The 27,790-nt window shown below is 39.1% G+C and overlaps 3 protein-coding genes across 3 annotated transcripts in view; 2 read left to right on the forward strand and 1 right to left on the reverse strand.

The window, feature by feature from the left end:
- pde5ab (phosphodiesterase 5A, cGMP-specific, b) overlaps positions 1–6,387 on the reverse strand; it is a 49,027-nt gene extending 42,640 nt beyond the window's left edge. The window contains exon 1 of the mRNA XM_067400304.1: positions 6,112–6,387. Coding sequence (XP_067256405.1) covers positions 6,112–6,116 — 5 coding nt within the window. The 5' untranslated portion in view covers positions 6,117–6,387. The remainder of the gene's footprint in view (positions 1–6,111) is intronic.
- Positions 6,388–11,073: 4,686 nt separating this feature from the next.
- Positions 11,074–16,443, forward strand: LOC137031012 (5,6-dihydroxyindole-2-carboxylic acid oxidase-like). Its single transcript, XM_067401584.1, has 7 exons — positions 11,074–11,509; positions 11,845–12,167; positions 12,931–13,135; positions 14,641–14,808; positions 14,882–15,061; positions 15,138–15,284; positions 15,397–16,443. The coding sequence occupies exons 1-7, from the start codon at positions 11,146–11,148 to the stop codon at positions 15,585–15,587; spliced, it is 1,578 nt and encodes a 525-aa protein (XP_067257685.1). The 5' UTR covers positions 11,074–11,145; the 3' UTR covers positions 15,588–16,443.
- Positions 16,444–16,576: 133 nt separating this feature from the next.
- On the forward strand, positions 16,577–25,407 carry LOC137030142 (leucine rich adaptor protein 1-like). Its single transcript, XM_067400307.1, has 2 exons — positions 16,577–17,406; positions 22,781–25,407. Exons 1-2 carry the CDS (start codon positions 17,224–17,226, stop codon positions 23,147–23,149), a joined length of 552 nt encoding a protein of 183 aa, XP_067256408.1. The 5' UTR covers positions 16,577–17,223; the 3' UTR covers positions 23,150–25,407.
- The last annotated feature ends 2,383 nt before the right edge of the window (positions 25,408–27,790 follow it).

Raw genomic sequence — 27,790 nt, forward strand, 5'->3', positions numbered from 1 at the left:
CGGCTTTGTCTTGTTGTAGCCTTTGTTTCTGACTATGGTTGCAGACGCTGTCAACCTGCTCTCGAATGTTCACGGTCTGCTCCAATATGGCGGACGGCTTACGTCAAAGTCCCTTTAAGATAAGTCATTTCACTCGGCAGCCATTTTTGAAACGCCTCTCGGGCATCCTGGTCATCATGCAACCATCAAAATTTCATATTTGAAATCACCAATGAAATTTAACAACAGCCAGCTCATAAATTTAGTTTCTAAACGCTCGAATCATGACAAAAAACGTGTATTTTTCAGGCTGGATCAAGCTAATGCGCATGCGCAGACCTAAATGCGCGTCTCTTCGGAGCCGCGCGTCTGACTGTTTCTATAGAAACCGGTGATTCTAACGGCCGCTGCAGTGACGCGATGACTTTACCAGTCGGCGATTGGCTCTTATTTAGAAGGCGGGACTTATTCCACCATATTGCACGTTACACTTTCTCCCATTCAAAACAATACGAGTGACACGTCTTGTGTTATTCTATAGTCTCTGCTCATGTATAGGAGCCCAATGAAACTGCCGCTAATGAGGCGTGTATATCTGCGCAGCCATCTTCAGAATTTTGTCTTTGCTGTAGCTTATATATTTCTATGGCATCTCTGTCAAAGAGTAATTAGCTGGTGAAGTGGATTTACTCATTGTAGAGTTAACGAAAGTTATCATGAGAATTTAGAATGATTGAAGCGGACGTCATAATAAATCTCATTAGACCGGGAAGACTTTAAAACGAGCGGTTCATGAATAATGCTGTGGAAATACAAACTGGAAGAATACGGCTAGCAGGGTTGCCAGGTTTTCACAACAAAACCCAACCAGTTGCTACCCACAAGTAGCCCAATCACGTTTCAGAGGGGTCCCCCGATAAAAATCGTGCTCTGGGGGGTAAAATCTGCATTTTTAGCGGGATTCCCCTGAAAAAATTAAACTAAATATCCTGTTATTTGGGGTCGCTTCAACCTGCGTAGGCTACATGGAAAACAACCCGCGGCAACAGTGTTAAAGTAGTCCGAAAAAATGCGGACTTGGAAACAGTGACAACAAGTGCAGTGCTGAAAAGGGGCAGGGCTACATACGATCTAGAATGGTTCTGATTGGCTGTCAATGTTTTATCATTCATCAGCTGGAAAAGAATTCTAATATCGTTTCTCTGCACTGTTATCTTTATAATTGTGTTGTTCTTTTACATTTAGAATGATTTTTAGAACTATATCGTTATCGTAGTTGGTTAGTTAGCCTTTACATTGTGTCCAATGGGATCAACATACAGTAGGATGTCTTCTAGGCTTCTGGAAATACATCCAATCCATCCTGTATGAAAGATGCTTGTCAAATTCCCAATTATCTCTGTGATTTATAACTATCTCCTCAGTTTAAACAGCTGTAAAACAGGGTGAAAAGTAGGTCTTTGCTAACAATAGAAGTACATCTGGAACACATTTATCGGTCCAAGCACACTGTCTGCATTATTGGTTACCTCTATGTGAACCCCATTTTTATTAAAACTTTGGTTTGATGTTGAATAATGCAGATTATCAATATATTATTTCCCCAACCATCTACCTTCAAAGGCAGTTTCTCCTGGCTAATGACATTTTTCAACATTCGCTGTTTGTCACGGAAAAATAAACATGTAGGCAAAACAAAAACAACTGTTTGCAGAGACGGAGGTTTCTGCTGCTTTTCTCCTCTAATGATGTTCAGGTAATTCTCTGTTAATTCAGTGGAAAGAGCTCATTTCAGCGCGTGAAAACACTCTTGATTTCCCTCAGGCGGTGTCCAAGATCCTGTCACGCTTCTTTCCACACAAATAACGGCTAAAATCCCACGAGGTTTGTTTCATGCTGTTCTTGTTTTGAGTTGTGATGAGAAGCTTAGTTTGTACAAGTGTAATCAAACACATTACAAAACTATATTAAGCTGATGTAATTAAGCTGATGAATGGATTAGACATCGGTTAGGACTTGACAACAACAAAACAACAAAAATAAAGCAAGTTTTCTTGAAAATTAAGTACAAAGAATGTTTTTAATTAATTCATGAAACCATAAAGTTTATCATTAAATATTATATTGTTATATTACAATGCTGTTATGTTTTGTGCAATATGCTTATTTTGTTGGAATCACCTGCAAGTATTGTGGTATTCTCCATGTTTCTCACGGCCCAAAACTCATAAACTCGAGGCTTAAAGAAAATCCTGAGCTTCCCACTCATATTTATGACTGTGCGTTCAACTCGTAAATATGATCTTTGACTTCAACGCACCATTATTCATTTCTGAGGAGATAGAAATGTGGAAAATTCACTGGAGTATGCTGAGCCAGTGCCGTCCCTTTTGAAAAATGACCAAAATATTGAAAGTGACAGTCATAATTTGCCAGATGGAGAACAAAATGTGAATAAATGTTATCAATAGAAGATGTCACAATGCATAGGCTACACTCGCTCTTCACGGCAGTATATGATGAGCCTTTGCTAAGGTTGACAGACGTGAAGAGATTCACTGACAGCGGCGTTGTTTTCTTGCTTTATTACTTCAGCTGATACGAGATAAAGCTTTCAGCATGTGGAATGACCTGTGTAAATTAATCTTATACACTGTGAAGTGGAAATGTAGAAGAATGCAAGATATTTCAAGTGATCACTATTATGCTACAATTCATTTGAAGGAATTTCAAAACTCTTAAGATAAAATACCTTCCAGGCAACTGATCAAGTGGTTAATGAGCTCCTTCAAAGGGCCGGCTATTCATTTTCTGCGTTTCAGTCCATCTCGTGCACAGCTTTCTAAAAGCCATGCTGCCCAAACGGCTATAGCTTGGTCGAGGCACGGACTCCTCTAGAGATATATATTGATCATATGCTGGTGGACTGGAATATGTTGATGGTCAAAATGTTGGACTTCACAGTGAAAGTATTATTAACACATGACTTTCCCCAGATCTCAGAGAAACTTAACTTTAGACAAAGATGCATTAATACCGCACACAATTCATATTAAAGATAAATATTTGGAAGTTCAGAATTCAATCATTTTCTGGCTTCCATCAACAAATCTGCTCTCAGCGAAGCGTTTGCTCATCCCTTCTTGGGTATTTATTTTTAGTAAGAGGTCTTTGGAATAACTCTTGCCTAGAAATGGAAATTTAAAATCAACACAGTGAGAACTTGGCTCTGCCGCTCTTTCCCCTGAGGGAATGTGTGACTTATACAAGTGCTCAGAATTAAAAAAAATAAAAACATTCTTAAACATCCACCTTACCACAAGGGGATCTCCAAATACTAACAGAGGAAACTGGATTTCCTCTGAAGGGGTCTGTGATGTGCATCAGCCTGACAGTTCTGTCCATGACGACTTCACAATGTGTTTTAATGACTTAAAAATAAGGGGTTTGCTATATGAATGACTGATTTAAGAAGACACAAGATTCGGAAAGTCTCTGTACACTAAAAAACGCTGGGTTAAAAATGGACGGGTTGTTTTAACCCAATGGTTAGGTTAAATGTTTGACCCAACCTGCTGGGTAGTTTTATTTAACTCAACTATTGTTTAGAAATTACAGTATTGCTCACTTAAAATGAACCCAAAATATGTTGGAAATTAAGATTTATTAATATGTTCAATGAATAATAATTAAACAATAAACATTTATTAAATTGCTTATTAATAAATGTTCACATTTTGATTATTATTGTTTCCTCTAGTAATTGTGTGTCTGATTTTTAATTTCCAACCTATTTTGGGTTCACTTTAAGCCAGACATATAGTAATTTTTAAACAATAGTTGGGTTAAATAAAACTACCCAGCATGTTGGGCAAACCTTTAACCCAACCACTGGGTCAAAACAACCCAACAGTTGGGTTTGTCCATATTTAACCCAACATTTGCAAATGTAAATCATATATAAAACATGTATCCAGCTGGTCTGGAAAATACTAAGCATTCAAAAGTAAAGGGAACTCTTACCAAGCTTACAATGCTGGCTTTGCATATTAACACTTTCCCAATTATCTAAACAGACCATCTCATTAAGAAGAGTTCACGCAGCAGCCTCAGACTGTGACCTAATGCCTAATGATTTTTACAAAACATTCAAATGTTCATGTTCCACAGACAAAATTACTGCACAGGGTTTGGAACGACATGAGTGTGAGTAAATATAGACTTAATAAAATGTAACTGTATAGTGAGAATGATGTTCGCTTCTAAACCAGTTTAGTAGACTGGGCCAGCTGTTTTGTGCTGGCTAAAATGACTCTCGACCCAGATCCTGGTGTCGGGTCAGGCCGTACTGTGGCTTTTGTTTTGTTTTGTGGGAAACTGTTACAAGAAAAGGACACTGGGTCTCACTAAGAGACGTTCTGTGTATGAATGTTTTCATGAATGGATCATTGCACTAAAATTTATTCTAAATTTATGAAAAAAATTAAACCACAGGTACGCAAAAACCACACCTATGAATATGCGTATGTCCAGCTGGCTAATGAGAGCTGTGTAATCTGTGTAAAAGGTGTTTATTGTGTTTGAACTGGTTTTGAGAATGACGCATTGGCACTGCTGGAGGACCTGCAGAGAGCGATGAAAGGCTGTACAGAACGCCCTTATATGGAGACAGGGGCGTGTTTTATACAATTGACTAACCTTGTGTACGCGGCCGATCATTAGAACGAGCTTAATGCTCCTTTCACATGCTATCGACATTACTATCGTCACTACTATTGTCATATCATCATTGGTACGTACGAATTGGTCATAATATAGCGCTGTAAATACTAATTTCCTAGTTAAAAATTTGGAAATGAACATCCTCTCAAGTCAAAATTTGAATGCAATGTGCTCGTAATTATGACTTCAGAAGTGGGAAGCGGGAAATTTCCGATAGCACGTGAAGGCAGCATAAGAACTAATTTATGAGCGTACGCTTTTTCCTGAGAAGTTCTCCTGTGCGTACAGATAAGAAATTATCCACGCAATTATTAATGAATGAGACTCATTGCCTATAAATAGCGTGAGGGTTTGACAAACACAAAAATATGGCCTTTGAATACCAGTAAACCAAATAAAGCAAGAAAATCCGACAACGAAATTACTCACACAGCAGGAGAGAATAAAAAAGAAGCAGAAACAAGCGGTAGAAGCATTGGTACATCACAAATAACACAATCATCAAACATTAAACTGCATATGAATCTAATTTTGTCTTCAACGAAAACACTCTTTTGTTCAAAATATTGTCTTTTTTTTAATGAAACACCCACATTCAAGTGTTGATAAGAAAGAATGCATGAAGCTAAAATAAAATGTTTATTTCAAGTAAAAAATAGGAGCACAGTACTTAAAGTGCAAAAAACATATAAATAGTAAGTATGATGTTAAGTTTAAGAAAACTTACAAGTATACTTACAGTATAAAACTACTAAACTAGTAGTTTACTGATTGTTGGTCGCTCATTTGATTATCGTTTACACCTGTGATTCGTTTTTGTTGAAGCGGTCAGTTCTCGTCACGTTTTACTTGGTGGTTTTGTTCTTGTTTCTAGTCCTGAGTTTCGTTAAATAAAGTCTTCATCTGCTGTGTTTAGATCCTTTCACTCGTCTTTATTTCAACCACTTCAAAGTGTACTTTCGTAAACTAAAAAATGTTCTACAAGTATTTAACTATCAGTGTAGTTTCAGTACAAATGAAAAATGCAGCTGTGTTTCTACTGTTACACTTAAAATGTACCTAAAAGTGGGCCAATTTAGTAATATTGCACTTACAAACATACTACTATACTTAAAAATATATTAAACTTTACTTAAGTGTACTTAAACGTTATTTTTTGGAAGGGCTGTTTTGACAGAAAGACAAATCCTGATTCTAAGAAAATCATAAACAGAATAAATGATACATTCGTTTCCTTATGTTCTTGTTACATAACGTCCAGCTCTGATGAGAAGTGAAGGGTGTAACGGCACACACCCACTGATCTGATGTCAGGAGGTGTCTCAATCACCTCACCGTGAGCCTCCTCCACACACACACACGACTCTCTCGTGTCTCAGATTAGCACACAATCACGCATGTTCAACTCACCCCATGTTGAGTCTTCAGATGAAATATCTCCAGTGAAAACAGTCTCCGTTTCCTCGCTCTGCCTTCCAACTTTCTCTCTTCAACAGAGGCTTCTAGTAGAGCAGCTTTTATTTATGTCCTTTTTTGGGGTTGGAGTAAATGGAGAGAGCTTGCAGAACATTACATTACTCCCTCGCTGTTATCCCCACAAACTTTGCCTTCCCTCTCCCTCCCTCCCTCTCAATCTCTCTAGTGAATCCCTCTCGAGATATATAAGCGATCACGTTCAGGTGTGAGTTTGAGAGATTCTCTGGCATTGATTGAACATGTTACTGTGAAAGTGTAGCTGAGCTGTTGAGGTTTGTGTCTTATGCTGTTACACACAGGTGAAATATGGCAAGCAGAGGGTTCAAGTTCACTTGTCCAGGACACAAAAACACAGCCGGTCATGAAGTGCTCTCGAGGGTTTGGTTTGGGAACACCTCGTGCCAGTGAGTTCAGGTAACTAGACTCTGGGGTGGAGCGGCTCTGGTAAACACGTGGAGATAAGAGCGCGTCTCCGGAGACGAGATGATCTGCAGGATTCATCATTACAGAGACACGCCATCGGATTTGGACTTTGTCATTCATTTTCCAAGTCTGTTGGTTCATTTATCTTGTGTACTTTCATTTTATGTACCGTATAATCAGAGATACAAAATTATACTTGAGTAACTTGGCTGACACTGACATAACTCTCTTTTTCTAAGCTTATAATAAGCTTATCACGTCCATTCACATGGAGGCTTCCGAGTTAATTCAATCTGACCTACAACGGTCAACTTTACCTCCATCAGATCATTTCTCCAAGAAAAACAGTAACCGTTTGCTATATTTATACAGTAGATTTTGAAGCTCATCATGAAAGTAATCTATACGACTCCAGAGGGTTAATAAAGGCCTTTTTTCAGGTTCATCCTCAGCTCACGACCCAAAATATATCAAGTCTGAATTAAGGAAAAGGGAATTCTTCATGGAGGTGGAAGGTCTACAATCTCCATCTCCATGATCATGGATGAGGCTTGAAATAACAGGCCTCGATTGGTCATGAACATCATGTGATGCTGAAGAACGCTGGCTTGATGTTACTCATACTGTGCATTTGAGATTTATTACTTAAATGTATGTTTCACGCATTGCAAATGCGGGATTGTTGTAAAAATACTGTAAAATAAAATATTTTTGCATGCAATGACTTTTGAAGTGTTTGTGATTGTGTTTATCATTTGTATAATGGTAATTGTTTTGGATAATGTAAGAGTAATATCTGACTGTGTATACTGTATTAAAGTACAGTAACAATGGTGATTTGAAACATACATCTTGCATTATTTGCATTTAAATTAACTTATTGTTAAAAGTACTAAAATGAAAGAAGATCATACTGTTGTGTTTTGGAGATTAAAGCATTACATAATGAGAACATCTTTGGTTTAATCGCCAAAAAACAACGATATGAACTTCAGGTTTTGTAACTTTTAACACTCATTCAGTATTCATGAAATAATACAGGCTAATGTTTATAAATCATCTAACACTTCATTTGAACACTGGTTATCATTACAGTATATGATTATACATTTTGAAAATACAAATCAGCTCTATAAAATCCATATTTACAGAAATCTGTGTACCAAATGATTAATTAACCATTAAGAACAGCTGGATTCAATTATCAAAAATGTATTGATGCAAATTAAATTTAATAGAAATAGCATTATGAAGACCCTAATGTGTATTATCTGTAGTGAAAACCCTAACTGAAAATGTGCTGAAATGTTTGGAAAAAAATATTTAATAGATGTTTGAAGCCTTTAAATGTGTGTGTGAACGAGTAAAAGTGTGTAATATTTAGGGTATGGAATCATTTCTTTCCCATTCTGAATAATTTCTCCTACTGGATTTAAGAATATTTGAAATAAGCCTGGATTTACTCCTATAGTGGTCTAACCTTTAGTATGAAAAACACAGTCGGATTTTGCCCTCTGGATGTGAAGCTTTGAACTGTTCTGCCCTCTTCTGGTGGTGTTGAAGAACTACACCAAACACACACTGCTGTTCCCATCATTATGAGGACATTTCATCATTTTCTTGCCCCTAACTCTACCCATCACAGAAAACTTTCAGCATTTTTACAGTTTCAAAAAACATAATTTAATATGAATTTTAAGCTGTTTTCCCCATAGGGACAAAATTTACCCACATGGTCAGAAAATGATTGGGTTTATATTTATGTCCCTCATAAAGCAGGGTCTGTCAGGTACACACACACACACACACACACACACACACACACACACACTGAAATACATAATATTTTGTACTTTATATCTAACTGCATTTTCCCCTTATTTCTCACATGTAAAAGAGTTTCTGTACGAGTTCACAGAGCTTTGGGTGGATGAACTCACCAGTCACATCCACTCACATGAAGAGTGTGTGTGTGTGTGTGTGTGTGTGTGTGTGTGTGTGAGAGTGTGTGTGTGATGATATTTGACTAAAGGCAGAATTAACTGAGATTCAACCATCACATGATACACTGAGAGAACGAACAAACACAGTAAATCCTCGAATCAGATGCTCCTCGTGAGGAAAAGAGCTCCCGTCAGAACTGACATTACAAACCCGTGTGACTTTCTTTCTACTGTCGAACAGAAAATAATTTCTGAATAATATAAAAGCATCAGAAAGTTCTCACGAAAGTGGACCTTAAACTATTCCTTAATTCCCTAATATTCAATGTGGAAATCAAGGTTTGCATAAGTTTAAGTCTTTAAGACTTGAGTTTGTTTAAGACTAAACAATATAAGCCTGCAGAAATACAAGTGTGTGTGTGTGTGTGCGTGAGAGAGAGAGAGAGAGAGAGAGAGAGAGAGAGAGAGTGTGTGTGTGTGTGTGTGCGTGAGAGAGAGAGAGAGAGAGAGTGTGTGTGTGTGTTGGATTAGCTCCCTCACATGACTTTTAAACGTGGAAACACTGCAGGGCTCAAATCCCAAGAATGAATCAGGAGGAAGTTTATATAACATTATACAAACACTCATTTCCATCCAAAAAAATAACAATTTACCTTTACTCACTTACAAAAAACATATAAAAGTACTAAAGTGAGCAGATGTTGTGTCCTTCAGTAACTCTAACTGTTCTGGCTCTCAGAGCGAATGAACCACAAGAACGACGGCCTGCGCGAGTCTCTGTAATGAAGCATGTTATAATAGTGCTCTGTGCTGCTCTCTGATTGGTCTGCTGAATCCTCACAGATGGCGAATGATCTGAAGCAGCAGCTTCAAAAACATTTTCTAAGATCATTTTACAAATGTTTCATTAAGTTATGAAAATGTTATTTCTGAATGTTTAAAATGCCCAGCTCAAAGTTTCCGTCTCCTGCCTCCTCTTCCAGAATCAGCCAGTTCCTCCGCCCCGCCTGCGCCGGTTCCCTTTCAACCCCTTAGCTTGTCCTCTGACGTCATTGCCTCTGGTCTTCAGGTTTTCAGCTCTGGCTAGTCTGCCTCCAGCTGTCAATCCTGTCACTCCACCTCAGCCCGTCAATCTGTTGGCTCCACCTTGGCACCTCCCCTATCTCCACTGGGCTCCCTCGTCCCTCCAGCTCCACCTGCCTGAGCCATGGACTTACATGCCTTCAGCTACGCTTCGTCCCTCCACCCCTTCAGCTCTGTTGGGCTCTGCCTTCCCTCCAGCTCCACCTTGCTCCTCAGTCCCACCAGCTCCACCTTGGATGCTCGTCGTTGCAGCTCCGCCTCGGCCTCCATGACCGCTGGTGTCGCCGGTCTCACTGGCTCTTCGTCTGCACCCAGGGCTCCTTCCATTGGCCTTGTCTCTGTCAGTCGTCCCCCTTGAGCCATCAGCCAAATCTTCACCATGGCTCCTCCCTCCCTCGTCTTGGCTGCACCATGTCTGCTCCCTACACTTTGTTATTAGTTGCACTGACTGTTATTAATGTGCAAGGACGTGCCTTTCCGTAGGGAGGAGTAATACCACGTTTAGGCCCGTTTTTTTCTCATTGTTTCCTGTTCCCTTTGTTCTGTTTTCCCGGTTGACATTAGTTACTATGGATTTTGATTAGTCATTTACACCTGTTGAATACTCCCTGTGTTTATAAGCCCTTAGATTCCTTTTTTTTCAGTTTGGTCTCGTTTACGTTGTTGTTTTAGGATGGGTTTCCTGAGTAATCTTTGAGATTATGAAATACTACTTCTTTGAATTTCCTCTGCTTATTACAGTCACACAGAACTGTAAAACTTCTCCTCTCTTATGCAGCTTCTCTTCTCTGATGATGAGGGCGGGGCATCCTGTCACTCACATGAGATCCACCAATAACAAACCATGGCCAATATGAAAAATTATTCCTTTTGAATACTTGCCAGCCAAAACCTCTCATGACGATAAAGACTGACTCTGATTCTTGTATGTTTTCATGACTACCTGAAAGTGCTGACAACAGAATGTGTGTGAAACCACTAAAGGAACCTCAGTCGATCTCTGATATGGATGAAGTTTATAGGCTATACCTGAGGACAGGTGGAGTTATGGTGTCATATTCTAAAATAAAGAGAATTTGTACATTTGTACATTAAGAATATTCTCAGATGAAGATCAAATTATGATACTTGCTGAACTAAAGGCAGGTAAAGTTTGTTCTGTGTCTCAGTGAAGAGCAGAGTGTTGAGGGCTCGTGGAATGTGACGCGGTCACGCGGCGATCAGAGATGCCGGAGTCACGCGCGCGCGCTCAGCCGGTATTTAAACTCCTGCAGCATTAATTCCACAAAACACTTGATCGAGAAGCAGCTAACGCACATTCATCAAATGATCGGTTTTTGGAGATGATGTGGGAAGTTTTGCTTCACTTTTGAAGATAATTTGGATATTGTTGATTACGTTTGACACTATTTGATTTGTTAATTATTGTTGAGAGTACCTGGCTATCTTTTTCGGAGGTTTCTTGGAGACTGTTTGGATATTTATTGATTGCTTTTGAGATTGTCCTATTTTGGCCAAGATGTGGCCATTGTGTGGAGGTATGCTCCTGCTCATGCACGCGCTGGTGCTCGTTAGCGCTCAGTTCCCGCGCGTGTGCGTAACGCCGGAGGGCCTCAGGAGCGCGCAGTGCTGCCCGTCCCCGTTCGCCCTGGAGAACGACCCGTGCGGCGCGAGCACCGGCCGCGGGCAGTGCGTGGATGTGAGCGCGGATGCGCGTGCACACGGGCCTCAGTACCCCTACGACGGGCGCGACGATCGCGAGCGCTGGCCGCTGCGCTTCTTCACGCGCGCATGTCGCTGTAACGGGAACTTCAGTGGCTTCGACTGCGGCCGCTGCAGACACGGACTCACCGGAGACGCGTGCGAGCGGCGCGTGCCCGTGGGTCAGAGAAACTCACTCTTTTTCTATCATGGTAGAAATGTTCAACAGTCCTGCTGGAAACACCTTTACCTGTCTTGGTCAGCCAGATTCACTATGCTGACCAACTTAATCAGATGTTCTTGTGAACATCGTGGTGGTCTTTTCAGCAGGGAACTGCCCATTATATATAGATTTAATATATATATATATATATATATATATATATATATATATATATATATATATATATATATATATATATATATATATATAAATATAATTATTAATAAGTATAAATTATACTTAAAATATTAATATACCTTTTGAATTATTATTATTACTGTTATTGTTCTCCAGTGCGGAGGAATGTGATGCAGCTCAGCGCGGAGGAGAAGCGCGCCTTCGTGAACGCATTGGACCAGGCCAAGCGCGCTCCCCACCCGGACCTCGTGATCGCGACCCGCCGGTACCCCGAGATCTTCGGGCCGGACAACAGCACGGTGCAGTTCGAGAACATCAGCATCTATAACCTGTTCGTGTGGTCTCACTATTACTCGGTCAGTAAGACGTTCCTCGGGCCCGGGCAGGACAGCTTCGGCGGGGTGGACTTCAGTCACGAGGGGCCCGGATTCGTCACGTGGCACCGGTACCATTTACTGCAGCTGGAGCGAGACATGCAGGTCTGTATCAAACTGCAAACTGTATCAAATTTTGATCAAGTTAATATGCATTAAAAATTATTAAAATGAAATAAATAAATAATATTTAATAGTACATTACTATAGTCAGTAGAAAAATTAAATTAAATTTAATAGAAACTAATATAACACCAATTTTTCAGTGCATAAATTGGATGTTTATAAAAGAGAGATGCATTTAAAATTTTAGGATAGGGATGATATTTGGGGATCCGTGGCATCTACAATACTGAATCTAGAGAACTTTATAAAAAGTATTTCTTTATATTCTTTTAACTGAAATCCTGTTTCTGTTGGAATTGGCCTTAATTGGATCGGTTGCACAAATGATTTCAGTGTTTATTTTCAGATAAAGGATGACACTGATAATGATCTGTGTAATGATCACATTCGTGCAGGATGATCCGTGAGCTTCACAGATGTGATTATAATCAGAGTAATGGAAACAAACACACAGATTCACTCTTTATATACAGAAAATGTGATTAAGCGTGTGATGAGGCCTGTTTAACATCTCACACAAAGACTCGTCTGTCTCTGAGACGAAGCCTTCACAGCGCTTCACCACAGGATAGTAATTTAAGTGTAAATGAAGGTTGTTTAAATGTCAAATTCTCTCTATTTTGAGGACTAGGAGTTGGCCACACTTGACTTTATCAAATATACAAATCAAGAACGAGACGACATGAAGCCATCAGGATGTAAATCTGGGGATAATGATTGTGAACTGACTGGTTTCCCTCAGGACATGTTGGGAGATCCGAGCTTCGCGCTGCCGTACTGGAACTTCGCCATCGGCGGCAGCGTGTGTGACGTCTGCACGGATGATCTGATGGGCGCGCGCAGCACCTTCGACACTAACGGCATCAGCTCCAATTCCATCTTCTCTCGCTGGAGGGTCGTGTGTGAGAGCGTGGAGGAGTACGACACGCTGGGGACCATCTGCAACAGTGAGATCCAATCACCGGTGCTGTCTCTTTAAGGCCCGTTCACACCAAGAGTGATAGCTATATACTCCAGCACACAATATCACCCTGTTTATTATAACCTGCAGTTTTGTCGCCTGTTGCTTTAAATGCTCAAGCTCTTAAAGCAGGATGGATTCTGATTGGCTGTAAAAAAAATGTTATTGTTCATCAGCTGGAAAAAATTTGCTCTGTCATTCTAACAATATTGAATGTTGTAGTTGGTGTGGACTCTGCTAGTCATTTGTGTTTAGACTGATTTTTAGAACGATATCTTTATCGCAGCAGTGTGTGAACAGGCCTTTAGAGCTGTTACTGTAGGATTCTTCAGGGTATATTTTCATGTTAAATTTTGGTTTATTTTACTATTTCTTGACATTCCCCACACAATGAGACCTTCACATAGCATAACAATAATTGTGGCAAAATTTGAAACATGTTATTAATCAGTATTTTTCTCTGTTTTCCAGCAAAATAAACACCTTTAAGGCGAGACAACACAGTGTTTTTCATGCACTGCTCAGTTTTTTTTAGCTCTATTTTGCTTTTATAACATGTCTTCTTTCAGACTAGAGGGAAAAAAACATCCAAAACACACATTTAGTGTTTGTTTTCTTGCACTTTTTCTATTTGCGTCTGTAGATTTCAATTACAGTACATTTCTTTAAAGACCAATTTCTCAAAATGAGTTTTTATCTCCACTTCAGCTGAACTTACACACACCAAAACTTACAGTTTTATTCTTGCCTATATTCTGAAGGATTTTACTGAGGGGTTTGCTGATATATCATTCAGCCTGATTTATATAACACTTTACTCCTGAAAACATGGTGAAAATGTATTTTTTCATCTGTTGACAGTATTTTCTGATTTATGGAGTGATAAAAAGAGAAATCCAAATTCCCCTCTATAAAAACCTTTAACTCTAGTATGTTGATAAAATCAAACATGAATTTTGAACCTGGCTTTACCCAATGTTCAGATTTATTTTCTGGAAATTTATTCAAATTAGTGCATATTTAATCAGATTATGTAATTGCATTTTTAAACAACATTTCACTTGTAACACAAAACAATTGTGTTAATGTACTGTGACTGAAGTCTCTATTACTTAAAATGTTACTATATTCATGTGGTATCTTGCCTTGAAAAGAAAATTAGAACAAAAATGCAAGAGAGATTACAAATTCTGCACAATATGACCAGCAACATTAATTTCATATTTACTTTATTCAAAAACCTCACTATATTGAGGGAATTTAAAGATATATATTAGTATTTTTAAGGATACTGATTTATTTATTTGTTATTATTATTAGCAATTATTATGGTTAGTATTATTATTCATATTATTGTCATATTATTTTTATTACTATTATTTTTATTAAGTAATATTGACATGATCGTTATTATTATCAATATTATCATTATTGTTATTAATATGAGCATAATTATTATTGTTATTAATATGGTTGTTATTGTTGGGTTAGGTTCGGAGAGCAGTCCCATCCGCAGAAACCCTGCCGGTAATGTTGCGCGTCCGATGGTGCAGCGGCTGCCGGAGGCGCAGGACGTGGCGGCGTGTTTGGAGATCAACGCGTTCGACACGCCGCCCTTCTACTCCACCTCATCTGAGAGCTTCAGGAACAGCGTCGAGGGTGAGACGCGGCTTCACCGTCAGCGTCAGTGTTTGTGAGTGCCGTGTGTTCAGGTGTGGTGTTGTTTTGTCAGGTTACAGCGCCCCCCAGGGGAACTACGACCCCGCCGTGCGCAGTCTGCATAACCTGGCTCATCTGTTTCTGAACGGGACGGGCGGACAGACGCATCTCTCCCCCAACGACCCCATATTCGTGCTGCTGCACACCTTCACTGACGCCATCTTTGACGAATGGCTGCGCAGACACAGTCCAGGTGAAACCGCCTCCCTCACTGTCAGTCATGATCATGAAGGCCTTGGCTGGATGTTAATGTGTATGTGTGTGTCCAGAAGCGTCCATCTATCCGCTGGAAAACACCCCCATCGGCCACAACAGAGAGTTTAACATGGTGCCCTTCTGGCCGCCGGTGACCAACGCAGAGATGTTCGTCACAGCATCTGAAAACCTGGGATACTCCTATGAGGTCGAGTGGCCAGGTCAGCTTCATTATTATTATTATATATTATTATTAATAGTAAATAAAGAACTTTGTGAACGTTTGAGTGTTACTGAACAGCCTGCATGTGTTCATGTGTTTCATATTTCCAGCTCGTCCTCTCACACTGACCCAGATCATCACCGTCACCGTGGTCGCCGCCCTCATCGTCGTGGCGATTATTTTTGCCGCCACCACGTGTGTTGTCCGGTCACGCTCCTACAGGTCGGAGGGTCGGCGGCCGTTGCTCGGAGACCAGTATCAGCGCTACGACGACCACGACAAAACGCAGTCTGTAGTATAAACACTTGAACTGTCACCCCCCATTTTTGAACCTAGACGTAAAAGTGCACTATCCAAATTTAAATTGTCATAATTCATGAACACTTTTGAATACAGACATAAGGTCAGTCTCTTTTTAAAGAAGACAATCAGCAGATTATTGTGGCAGTGAAATAATTTCAAAAAATGAAAGTATAAAAAGTTATACAAGTTTAAATTTACTGTAAAGAAAATGTACTGTACTATTTTTATTATATTTTATATAAAATAAATATTTTATAAAATAGTTTTAAATCCAAAATTGCTATAAAAATAAAGCCATATGTCTCAATAAGTTGTGTTCCAAATTTGAAGTTGATATGAAAACAATTGAGGTTCTTATGCAATTTTGTTTAGGTGTTATACCAGAAAAAGCCACCGGGCGACTCCATTGAATTATGTTTCTGTCACAAATGCATAAATTTCTCTTTCAATATTACTTCTGTAACAAAATAATATTGAATCTTGAGACTCAGACCTTTCCAAATATATGTATTTTGTCTAGATTATAAACAGTTTTGACCCTAAAAGACTGTGAGACCCCACACTAAGGGGGAGGAGACCGCTAAAAGATTACAATTTCTACGGTAAAGCAATGTCAGATTTTCAAAATTTCACAGGATGAATTTTGAGGTTTTAAGCTTTCAAATGATATATCATTTATGATGATTACTAAAATATTTTATAGGGAAGAAGGCAACAAAATATATTTTTTGTGAAAAAGGTCAGAACTCCTACCCTTTCGACAGGTACAATCCTCTACTCTGACTGTAACAGTAATTAAAGGTGTTTTTTTTTTAATACCACACAGAAACATCCGCTGATATCACTGAAATAATGAGGAACTTCCATTAAAGCTATTTGCAAAATATCTTTATTTAATAGTTTAATTGTGAATCATTTAAAGTCTCATGTTAAAAAGACTGAAATAAACCACTAACAAACTTTCAAGTCTGTATGGTGTTTCCTCGTGTCACCGCCAGATGGCGCTGCTGCTTCACTGCTGTTCACCAGGTGAAAATGTTCACAGCATTCACATTCAGCCGAGCGACTTTTACAAAACATAACTGGCAAAACATAACTTTATTTAAAGCTTGTCAATATTTCAGCTAAATCTGCATCCTCATAATAAAAAAGATAAAGAAATCATAAGCAGTTTATATTAATTCAGTGGTTTGGTCTTTCCTCATTTCACCGCCAGATGGCGCTGGTGTTTCAGGTGATTATGTTAGTCTGTACTGAAATATTCCTGTGGCAACAGAACTAGCCTGAGCTCATATGCTCGCATACAAGAGCAAGAAAGTACTTTGCACCCATTTTATATGTCATTGTATGTTGAGAAACGTGTCTAAATAATGAGTGAAGAACGTGTTGCGCATGCGCCGGTTGATGACGCGCACGAGGGCGGGTGTCACCTGTTGTATGTGCGCGCGCACCGTCCGTCAGTCAGACACTCGACTCAGATCAGATCAGACTGAGGAGCTTCTGCACACGGAAACTCCTTCTGTACACCGGAGCTCATTACCGGAATAATCCTGTTTCTGCCACCCGGAGAGCTGTTTCCGCGTGTTTGACGTCATGCCCCGGTAGGATCGATCACCTGTGGCTCTGAATTATTGATGATAAAGATGGAGGAGCTGCCGGACTTCAGAGACGTGGAGAACAAACTGGGCCGTAAAGTTCCGGAGAGTCTGATTCGCTCGTTCACGGGAGAAGCTGCGATCAGATGCTCAGACTCACACGCGCGCGCGGACGATCTGAACACTCTCAACAACAAGATCCGATTCCTCCGGCAGCAGATGGTGAGTCGCTACGGAAAGAGTCGGATCTTTAGAGTCGCTCTTCTGTTTAAACTACATATCGTCATCAGCAGCCATTTATAATGCATTATAACGGTTTGTAAGTAGAATGCACATCTGTATGTTTAATGAAATGTTCAGAGAATCATATATTTCTACTTTTTCTGAATGATTCGCCTCACAGATAGATGTATTTATACTCATATGAACGCGTCTATCGGAACTTCTCCAGAAGTTGACTGAACATTTTGAGCTGTATTTATTTGTATACGCAAATTCGGTTGTATTTATTTAATTTTAGGTTTTGGTTTAATGTGTAGTAATTATAGTTTGGCTCATTCACACTCGACTGAAGATCCGATCTCGGTCACGTGGGCTGCGCTGTTTCTCACGCCTCGTCCCGCACGTTTCGGACGCTTTTCAGTGTCGGTGATCTGATGTGTGGATGAGGGTCACGCAGGGAATGAGGACTGGTTTGTGAAGGGGTTAGCGGGTCAGTTCAGTGTGATTAACAGCTCGAACAGATGGTCTGATCCGCCCGCCTGCTGTTCGCCTGTCTGATTCACTCCTGCACGAACACACTCAACATCAGTCAGTTCTTCACGAAACGGATTAAATGGCTTTTGTACATTTTCTGAAGTAGCAAAAGAGCGGCGCCCTTAAAAGTACAACTTTATGCCTGATCAACCCCTAAAAAGTGCATTTAGTGAGTGGTAATGTGCAGGGTTGGGAACGTAAAAATGTATTTCACTACAGATTACAATATACATGCTTTAAAAAGTAATTTGTAACGTATTTCGTTACATTACTCAACTTAATCTAAATACTTTGGAATAGTTTGAAATACAAAGGACCATATTGTCCTGTTTTAAAGGGATAGTTCACCTAAAAATAAAAGGAAGATATTTTGAGGAAAGTTTGTAACTAGGCTGCTTTGGCGCACCATTGACTTCCATAGTAGGAAAAAAAATACTATGGAAGTCAGTGGAGCCCCAGAACTGTTCAGTTTCCCCCATTCTTCAAAATATCATCCTTTATGTTCAGCAAAAGAAAGAAATGTATACAGGTTTGGAACAACTTGAGGGTGAGTAAATGACAGAATTTTCATTTTTGGGTGAACTATCCCTTTAAGTGTACAACCTGTAAATAAAAATGACCTCTACGCATCATAGGATTTGGTTTTCCGCTACATTTTATTTTTAATATCAGTTTTCCAAAGCATTTAAAAAAAATGCTTTCACAGGTGCTTTCAAAAATACCATGGTACATTTTTGGACACCATGGTATTTTTGAAATGCCCTTCTACACATAGGTTGTTAGAGTCAAATCAACACAGTGTTTTAAATTATGTTTAATAAACAAAGTTTGTTTGTAACATTTAGAGCATTTATAAAGAAAATGTTCAAATGATCTACAGAATCATCTTGAGAGAAGGTCTATATATTCATTGCTGACTCAGCTACGGTTTCTCAACAGTTTTTTGCATTCCTCCTCCACCATTATTCTCTTTTTGAGTTTCATACGAAAGTAATACAGGTTAGGAAAAAAATATGGCATGTCATTTTGTGTGAACTATCCCTAGTATCCATTTCTATTGCAGTAAGCATCCTGTCAGTAAGTTTGGTCTTTGACTCTTCTGTAGTCACATCGTGTACTAAGACCGACGGAAAATGAAAAGCTGTGATTTTCTAGGCCAATATGGCTAGAAACTATACTCTCATTCCGGCATAATAATCAAGGAACTTTGATTTCAGGGGGTCACAGCCGCTGTGTAATATCATTGCTCCCGCTGCACTCACGGCAGCAAAGTTCCTTAATTTTTACGCCGGAATGAGAGTATAGTTCCTCGCCACATCGGCTTAGACAATCACAACTTTTCATTTTCAGTCGGTCTTAGTACACGATGTGACTACAGAAGAGTCAAGATTTAAATAGGAAAAATATTGAAACTCTTTGGTCATTTTTGAGCGCGATGCTAACGGTCTAATCCGATTCAATGAACTATGCTAAGCTATGCTAAAAGTGGTACCGCCAGAATGGGAGATCGGGTGAATGGATTCGAAAACGGTAAAACTCAACTGATCAACTCTAGCGGAGTTGGAAAATAAGCCTATTTTCAAAAAAAGTGGAGTGTTCCTTTAAGGAGCGTCAGCCGCCACAACAGAATCACGGAGTCAAACTTGATAGTCAGGATACGTTTCACAAATCAGATATGGTCGCAATGAAGTTCAATGGAATTTACGACTACTATAGTTATCTAACGATGCTTTCAGGAAACCCACCCCAGATCTCTCAAATTCGTGAATAATTCATTTACAATATTTTGGTAAACTAAAACAAATGATTAATTAAAAAGATCATCTCAAAAGAACAATTTGTTTACGAATCGGATCATGAACTCACATAAATGCGTCATATAGGCTTCCTGAACATTTGGAATGATTTATGATTTAAATGTTGTCTGTAAAATACAAAAAGCCATTGGATTTATAAAACAGAATTAACATCCGATTAATCATGCGTTAAATAACATGTGGATTTCGTGTTATTTTTCAAAGACCTACTTACCTCAAGATGCTTTTTCAGATTAGATGTTGAATCCTTTGAAGCCAATAGAAGTTTTGTAGCAGGTAGATTGCATTTGCACTGTGACGTTACGTCCTTTTTAATGTTTATAAGTAAGACTGTCTTTGAAATTCCATGAAATTCCTACGTGCTGTTTTCCCGTTTTGCATGTCTGCACTCTGCAGGTGGCTAACTGAACTGCGTCAACAGTTGCCTCGTTGTTTAAAAATCCTCAAACAGCTTGCGTTGTATTAAATGAAATAAATGACATTCAAATTCAAAGTAATCACTTTGGTAATCTAAAATACTTTTTGAATGTAACTGTAATTTGATTACTATCTATTTAAAATGTAACTGTAACGAAATACAGTTAATTTTGTATTTTAAATGTGTAACATCGTTACATGTATTTCGTTACTCCCCAGCCCAGGTAATGTGTACCCTCAAGATACTACTATGAACGTTGACTGGCAACGAAGGAACATGTTGTTCCCCGAAGGGTTCAGGTTTTGCACACTTGTTTTCTGAGAGATCACTATCAGCACCAGAGCTAGTGATTGTTTCAGTACATACTTTTAAGTGTTTGTTCTATTCAAAACATCACATCATTTATCAGATCATCTCATGTCAGAGTCTGATGTGATTTTAGTGTTATTAAAGGCACGATATGTAAGATTTTTGCATTAAAATATCCAAAAATCTCTAGCACAGTGTTTATATATTTTTGTATACTTGTTATCCCATATGTTTTGAGAAATGTCATTTTAACCTGTGTAATTAATAATAATCTATTAATTCGCTCCGCTCCCGCAGCTCTCGGCTCCACCCTGTTTCATACCACAGTAAGGTTAATAAAACTTTAATACATTAGCTCATGATTTCAGACCCATCAGATTGCTTTCCATCGGCTGTGGAGGTGAAGATGACAACTCCCATGATTCCACACTCATCATTTCACAAAAATGTATGCATTGGCTGTACACACGAAAATGCAAGGTGTCGTTTTCAGATTTATCCACTCTGGGACCCGTTTTCAAAAAATAACTGTTTCAAGCTCCCAAAACACCAGATTCGTCTGGATGAAACGCGGATACGATACAAAATTTTTACGTATACAGCTAAACTCGACTTCATACGGACGGGCTCTTATTCACGCGTTATCAAGCTACGCCTTTGTTATTGTTTCGAATAAGCGACCTCTAGTGGCGAAAACTTACATACTGTTCTTTTAAAAAATACAATAATGTTTTATAAATATTTTGAATTAGCTTTTTTTTTGCTTTTAGTATTTTATGTGCTTTTGTTATTTTTATTAAATTATTGTAAATTCCAATTTTGCATTCAGCATTTCTCATTTTCATTTAGTTTAACTCGATGTACTGATAAAACTAAAACTTAAAATAAAAAATAATAAACTACATAAACATAAAAAAAAACTTAAAAATGACAAACTCAAAATTACTAAACTTTAACTAAAATTAAAATGTAACAGACGATATATAAACGAAAACTAATGCAAAATATTAGAATATCAATGATAGTAAAGTAACACTGGCTAGGTAATATTTTAAATGCAAGTTTTCTGTTTTATAAATTAAAGAAAACTATTTGAAATAGTTGTAGTTTTAGTTAACAATAACGGCACAGGCGGGCAGCAGGTTTGATGTGTGTTCGTGATTTAGTGTGTGAGGTCGTGACCCCTGCAGGCCTGAACGCATTTAAAGAGCCGGACACCGCGATGAAGGACTGGAGGGACATTTTCAGGTCAACGCACACACACACACACACACACACACACACACACACACACACACACACACACACTCACTCTCAGAACTGCAGTTGCCCTTCAAGGGAGTGAACTTTTGAACCTGTACGTCTCGCTCGTGCACGACAACAACAGACTCTCAGCGTTCACATCCGACACTAAAGTGTGTCAGTATTGACCCGTGTCGGTCTGAACCTCACGCTTCTGTGCGTTTCCACTTCATTCATTGTCATTATCTGGATCAGAGCCGCTGAACGATACGATGAAATAAAGTTGTACAGGTTTCATGAATCACTGAACTGTTCCTCTACAGCACAGTTCATCTGTGTTTAATACAGTGTGTGTGTGTGGATACAGACAGCTGTTGCCGTGGAGAACAGTGGCAGTATTATGGTCTGTCTGCCCCCGAGCAGTGAATCATTCATGATTGATCAGTCACGCAGGGTTCGTGTTTCCAGCCACGGCTTCGGTCGCTCGTGTTCGTGTTTGACGCACACCTCATGCAAACGAGCGAATTTGTATCTGGTGCTTTATTTGCTTTTCTAGAATGATTTGCCTGTATTTGTGTCACAACTGATGCAAACAAACTGAATCGACAGTCTTCACACGACAGTTGATTCAGTGTGTAATGTTAGTTTGACTCTTTTGACTCGTAGTTTTTTTCAGCACTTGTCATGACAATATCGTGATTATTATTGAGGAATGAGTCTCTGAGGCGTCTGTGTTCATTAGACTGGGATTGTGTTTACGTTAACGTGTTCACAGCTGTAGCTTTACACTACCGGCTTTAATGCTTTTAATATTAAAGGAATGTAAAGTTACATCATTTCATTCTGTTGAAACCAGAAAATAAAGAGATTTCTGCTTGCGCTAATGTGCTGAAAATTAGTGCGTTTTGAAGGTTTAAAACATGCTTTTAATGCCGTTTATTTTAATTTGTGTTGCATTGCCTCATTCACTTCCACTGTAACAGAAATTAATAATGTAGTAGAAATCATAAGCTGTGTTTATGGATCACTGTACTGACGTGTTTCTTGAACGCAGGCTCATCTCCGCTCGATTGATGTTAAGCTGATGCATCAGCTGCTGTCAATCAACGAGGGAATCGAGTCCATTCGCTGGGTGATGGAGGAGCGAGGGGGCGTGGCCAGCCGGGAGGGCAGCTTGACGGGCAGCTTGTACAGCCTATCAGACAGCCAGGACGCGTCCCAGCACGGCAGCTGCAGCGACGGATTGGACGGGATTTCGGTGGGCAGTTATCTGGACACGCTTGGGGAGGACGATCCCGAGAACGACTCGCCGACTGACCTGACGGACGGTTTCAGCAACAAACCTGTCGTGGAGGAGGAGACTTTCAAGAAACCTCCTCATCGACCTCGTGTGGAGACCGACGAGTACTACTGCTTTGGATAACGTGAACATGTGGTTGGATCAAAGACGTGTGTCGTGTGTGCAGTCTTACGAAGTGATTTAGGAAATTCCTATTGTTAACCAGTTGTGACTGATTCTCGTTCTGTAAGTCATCGATGGTTGAAACACTGCCTCAATGATCCTTGAACCAGATCACAAACTAAAAGAAACTTTTGAACCGTTTGTCTTAAATGTTTTTTTCCAGAACTGTATCGCAGATGTGAATCGGTGACGGCCGCGTTCACACACGTTCAGTTCTCAATCCGGTTTGAATGCAGAATCTGCTTCTGTTCACACACAGTTTGGTTTGAAAGAGTGTGACTCCACATTGTTCAGGACTGACTAAAATCAAAAACCTCCCTTCAGAACTATCCGAACTGAATTAGTAGGAATACAGATCTAAGGTTGCTCTCATTTTGGGCAGATTATTGCAGAAGTGGAAGCACTTCAAAAAATGAAAGTGTAAAAAAGCAAATATACTGAACTAAACAAAAAATAAATTTAACATAATGATTCGGACTTGCTAGAAACTCAAATATGTCTAACCAGGATGTGTCCAAATTTTAAATTGATTTAACAAAAATTGAGGTTCCTTTGAGATTTTGTTTATTTAGTCGCTTTACCAAAGATAGACACCATTTGTTGTGTTCATCTGTCACAAATCAATACATTTCTGTCACAATATAATTTCTATCACTAAACAGTGTCCAAATATGGAACCTCGAGTCTCAGACCTTTCCAACGACATGTGATTTGTCAAGATTAGAAAAATATTTGATTTATAAAATGTGAAACATGACTCCGCCCACTAGGGGGAGGAGCCTGATGAAAGGCTGAAAAGGAACGCCATTCCAGCACGGGTTCAGTTAGACTTTTCCCGCAAAATTGGGCTACTGTTACACCGTTGCCGCGGGTTGTTTTTCATGTCTGCGGGTTGAAGCGACCCCATGATATTTAGCCCATGGAATGCAAATTTTACCAGAGGAACCATTCCCAAAACACAGATTTTAACCCCCGGAACGCTATTTTTACTGGGGGACTCCCCCTGAAATGTGATTGGGCTCGTTTTGAGTAGCAAATGGCGGGTTTTGTTGTGAAAACCTGACAAACCTGGCTAGACTCAACTTTACCAACACAAACACGTTTGTTTTCCTGTGGATTAACGTTTGGATTCACCATGATTTGATCATAAGACTAGTGCGCTAATAGTCATTTCTAATTTCATGTGGACTTTAAGATGTAATGCACATTATTGATGACAACAGTTGCTCAGTAAAGGTGAAGAACTATTGAACTGTATTGTAAGATTTACTGATGTTGTCGTGTTTTACGGTTAATAACAGCGGACAGGAGCGACTGAAAACTGCCGACACTCTCAATCTCTGACTTGAAATATGATTTTCCTGCTTTTACTTCTGAAATGGCAACATGTAGAGCACTAGAATTAACACTACAATTAATTAACATCGTTATTTGATCAAATTATGATCACCTAAAGCCCCTCAAATACTTCATTTAAAACATATTATCGTTAAGAAAAGCTAAAATATAACTGTCTATTTAAAATATTACTACAGTATACTGACAGAATGAGGGAAAAAAAATCACCTTTCATAAAGTTTTATGTCCAAGTCAGTGGTTTTCCCGCTGAATCAGGCTTCTTTTACACTGTTGCCGTGGGTTGTTTTTACCGGAGAACCCCCGATTGGGCAGGTTTTGTTTTCAGATCGATCATTGAAATGTCATGAAGCTGAAAGCATCCTGTAGTCTCAGTTTCAGGTAAAACTTTAAGGGAATGAGGGAGCACACGAGCTCACGTGCTAATGCTAACGCTGTAAACTGACGCGTTTGAGCCTCTCGCTGCAGCGCGAATGTGTGAATGAACATGTTTACAGTCGTTCCTGATGTTTCGCGTTAAAGTGCGATTTGTGAGCTGCTTCGCTCTTCAACGACTGACTCTTCACTGCAATAATGAGATTGATCTTACTTGAATCTGACGTTTTCAGATGAATTTAGTACGTTTATTTGAACAGTTTTGATGTCACAGCTGTTATTTACGTTTGTTTGTGACAGTCGTTTGTTTGTGCTGCTATTTACTTTTTTTGTGCTTGATTGATTAATTGGTTTTAATTTATTTTGTTCATTTTCAACTTTGTTTTTCAGGAAATGTCATTATTCATTGACTTATTTCTTTTGTAATCTTAAAAAAAAAAAATAATAATAAATAAAAAATATTTTAATGAAATGTTTTAATGTGAAATAAAACCACAAGATCCTTTAACTCATTTAACTCCCTGCCAGTGTTTTTTTTTTTTTTTTTTTTTTTTTTTTATATATATATAAAGTTGCCAGCCAACTTTAAGTTGCACCTACAACACTATTAATTCCAAAATAAATTCAATAATCAATAAATTTAAACAATAAAATGAATAAACTTATTTGTTTAGCATGACAGTTATTCAACTCTCTGCAAGAAACTCATTAAGACATTACAATAGTCAATTATATAAATTATTAAACAGGAATATTATTAAGTAACTCCAACACATTCAGACAGTCAGAATCCCTTAAAAACCACAATAAAAAATGATTTTTCAAAGTTGTAAATAAAAATTGTTCAAATAAGTTTTACAAGAAAGTACTTCAGTTTTTCTACTTCAAAATTTCACGTTTAATTCAGTGTTACTTGGTGTTGATTTGTAATTGTTTTTGAATTTTACTAGCAATTTCTGAGAGAAAATCAATTTTTTTTCAGTGTAATTCCGACATTAAACATGCTTGTGTTGTTGGCCCCGCCCCCAGCTTCCGATTGGTCTGCTGTTTTGAAACTGATGCGCTGCATGTCAGACACATCTTTTAAAGTGCCCCTAAATTCTTCCTTTTTCAGATATTTCCTTTTTATGCAGTGTGTAATAAAAAAAGTTTGTGAAATGATAATTAAGATAAATGAGATAAATGACAAATGAGGTTTTTGTCCCCTAAAAGAAAGAATCGATTCTGAACTGAAACGAGTCGTCAGTAATTCAGTCTTACTTCCTGTTTGTAACTAATTTGCATAATGCCTGCCTCTGGTCTTCATTGGCTGAACAGCATCTCTTTGCCCTAATATGATTCAGATATGATAATGAGCGTTTGGTTTCTGACAAGTCACAACAGACTGAGCCATATGACCAATCAGAGCAGAGCAGCTCTCAGAGAGGCGGAGTTTAGAGAGACCGAATCTTCAAACGAAGCGTTTCAGACACTGAGAGAAAAGAGCTGATGCTGCAGTGGATATTATGAGAGAATTAAAGTGTTTTTGACCTTGAATGCATGTCAAAAGCATCAAGATTCACAGTAGAGATATCCAAAAATATAACTTAAACATGCCAAATTATTATTTTTAAAGTAATCCCGACTAAAACTAATGGAGAACAGTGAAATGAACATGTTTACCAACTTTATCATGGAGAAAACGTTTCTTGTGTTTCACTGACGGATGCAAAGTGACTGGAAGCAGCTGCTGCATTTCATCTGTCTGAATAAATGTGATGACCACACACACACACACACACACACACACACACACACACTGTTCACTGTTCACTGGACAAAGAGTCGATTTCACTGAATGAAACCGATTCATAGTCTGAATGAACGCTTGCCCACGCCAGTGGAGACGCGAGTTGTGCTCGTTGTACGTGTTTCATCAGATGATAATTCATTTACACAATAGTGTATGAAACTCTGGAATCTTCATTAATGAGAAATTCATGAGCAATCAGTTGCACACCCTGACTCTCTTACAACATAGTTCATGTTTAAACGTGCCGAACATCCTGAAGAACTGCATGACGTCTCCGATGATCCGCTGCTGTCAGACGGGTTTAATGCTCCAGGATCGGATGCAGCTGGAAACGAGTTGGTTGAGTTTCTTCAGACGACGCTGGTCATGTGCAGACAGGACACTAAACCAGTTCCTCTGCTTACATTCGCTACTAGAGCAGGAGGTCAAGGCCCGACCGGAGATCTGGGCTCGTCATTCTTCTGCACATAAAGAGCTGCATTCATACGGCACGAACGGATCGAGTCTGAGCGCGCAGAGACACGCTCGCTTCACACAAAGCCTGTCCGACCTCAAGCCTTCAACAAATATCAGGGAATGTTCTCTGAACCGCTCTGTCAGGTTTCCCATCATGCCTGAGAAGTCCCAATATAACTGAATTCATAACAGTTTGTTCATCAGTATGGTGTGGAAAGTGAGCATGTTATCAGAGGTTACAGTGATGTTTGTGTAGCTGCTGCTCTTCAGCTCACTGTAATTACACGTGTGATTAAAACTGGACCGGCCTGCAGCTCATTCCAGCTGTGACACACGAGGAACGACTGGATATTTATAGCCAACAAAATAAACAGCGTCGGATTCAGTCGTCTGTCTGTCTGCAGATGCACGTCATTTCATTCTGCTGGAAGGGTTTCGCTCGCGGTGTTTGAAGCTTGTTACAGATTACAGAGTTCGGAAGAATTTGGGCTTTTTTATCTTCTGTTTCCTCACTGAAGGAAAACGTCATTCTATGGGGATTGATTTAAAAGGACAGGAATAATTCAAAAAGTTTTATAGTCAGATTCAAACAGCGCTTTATTATTCAGTGTGTAACACTGAAA

Source organism: Chanodichthys erythropterus, chromosome 11 (assembly GCF_024489055.1).
Source record: "Chanodichthys erythropterus isolate Z2021 chromosome 11, ASM2448905v1, whole genome shotgun sequence".
Lineage (NCBI taxonomy): Eukaryota > Metazoa > Chordata > Actinopteri > Cypriniformes > Xenocyprididae > Chanodichthys > Chanodichthys erythropterus.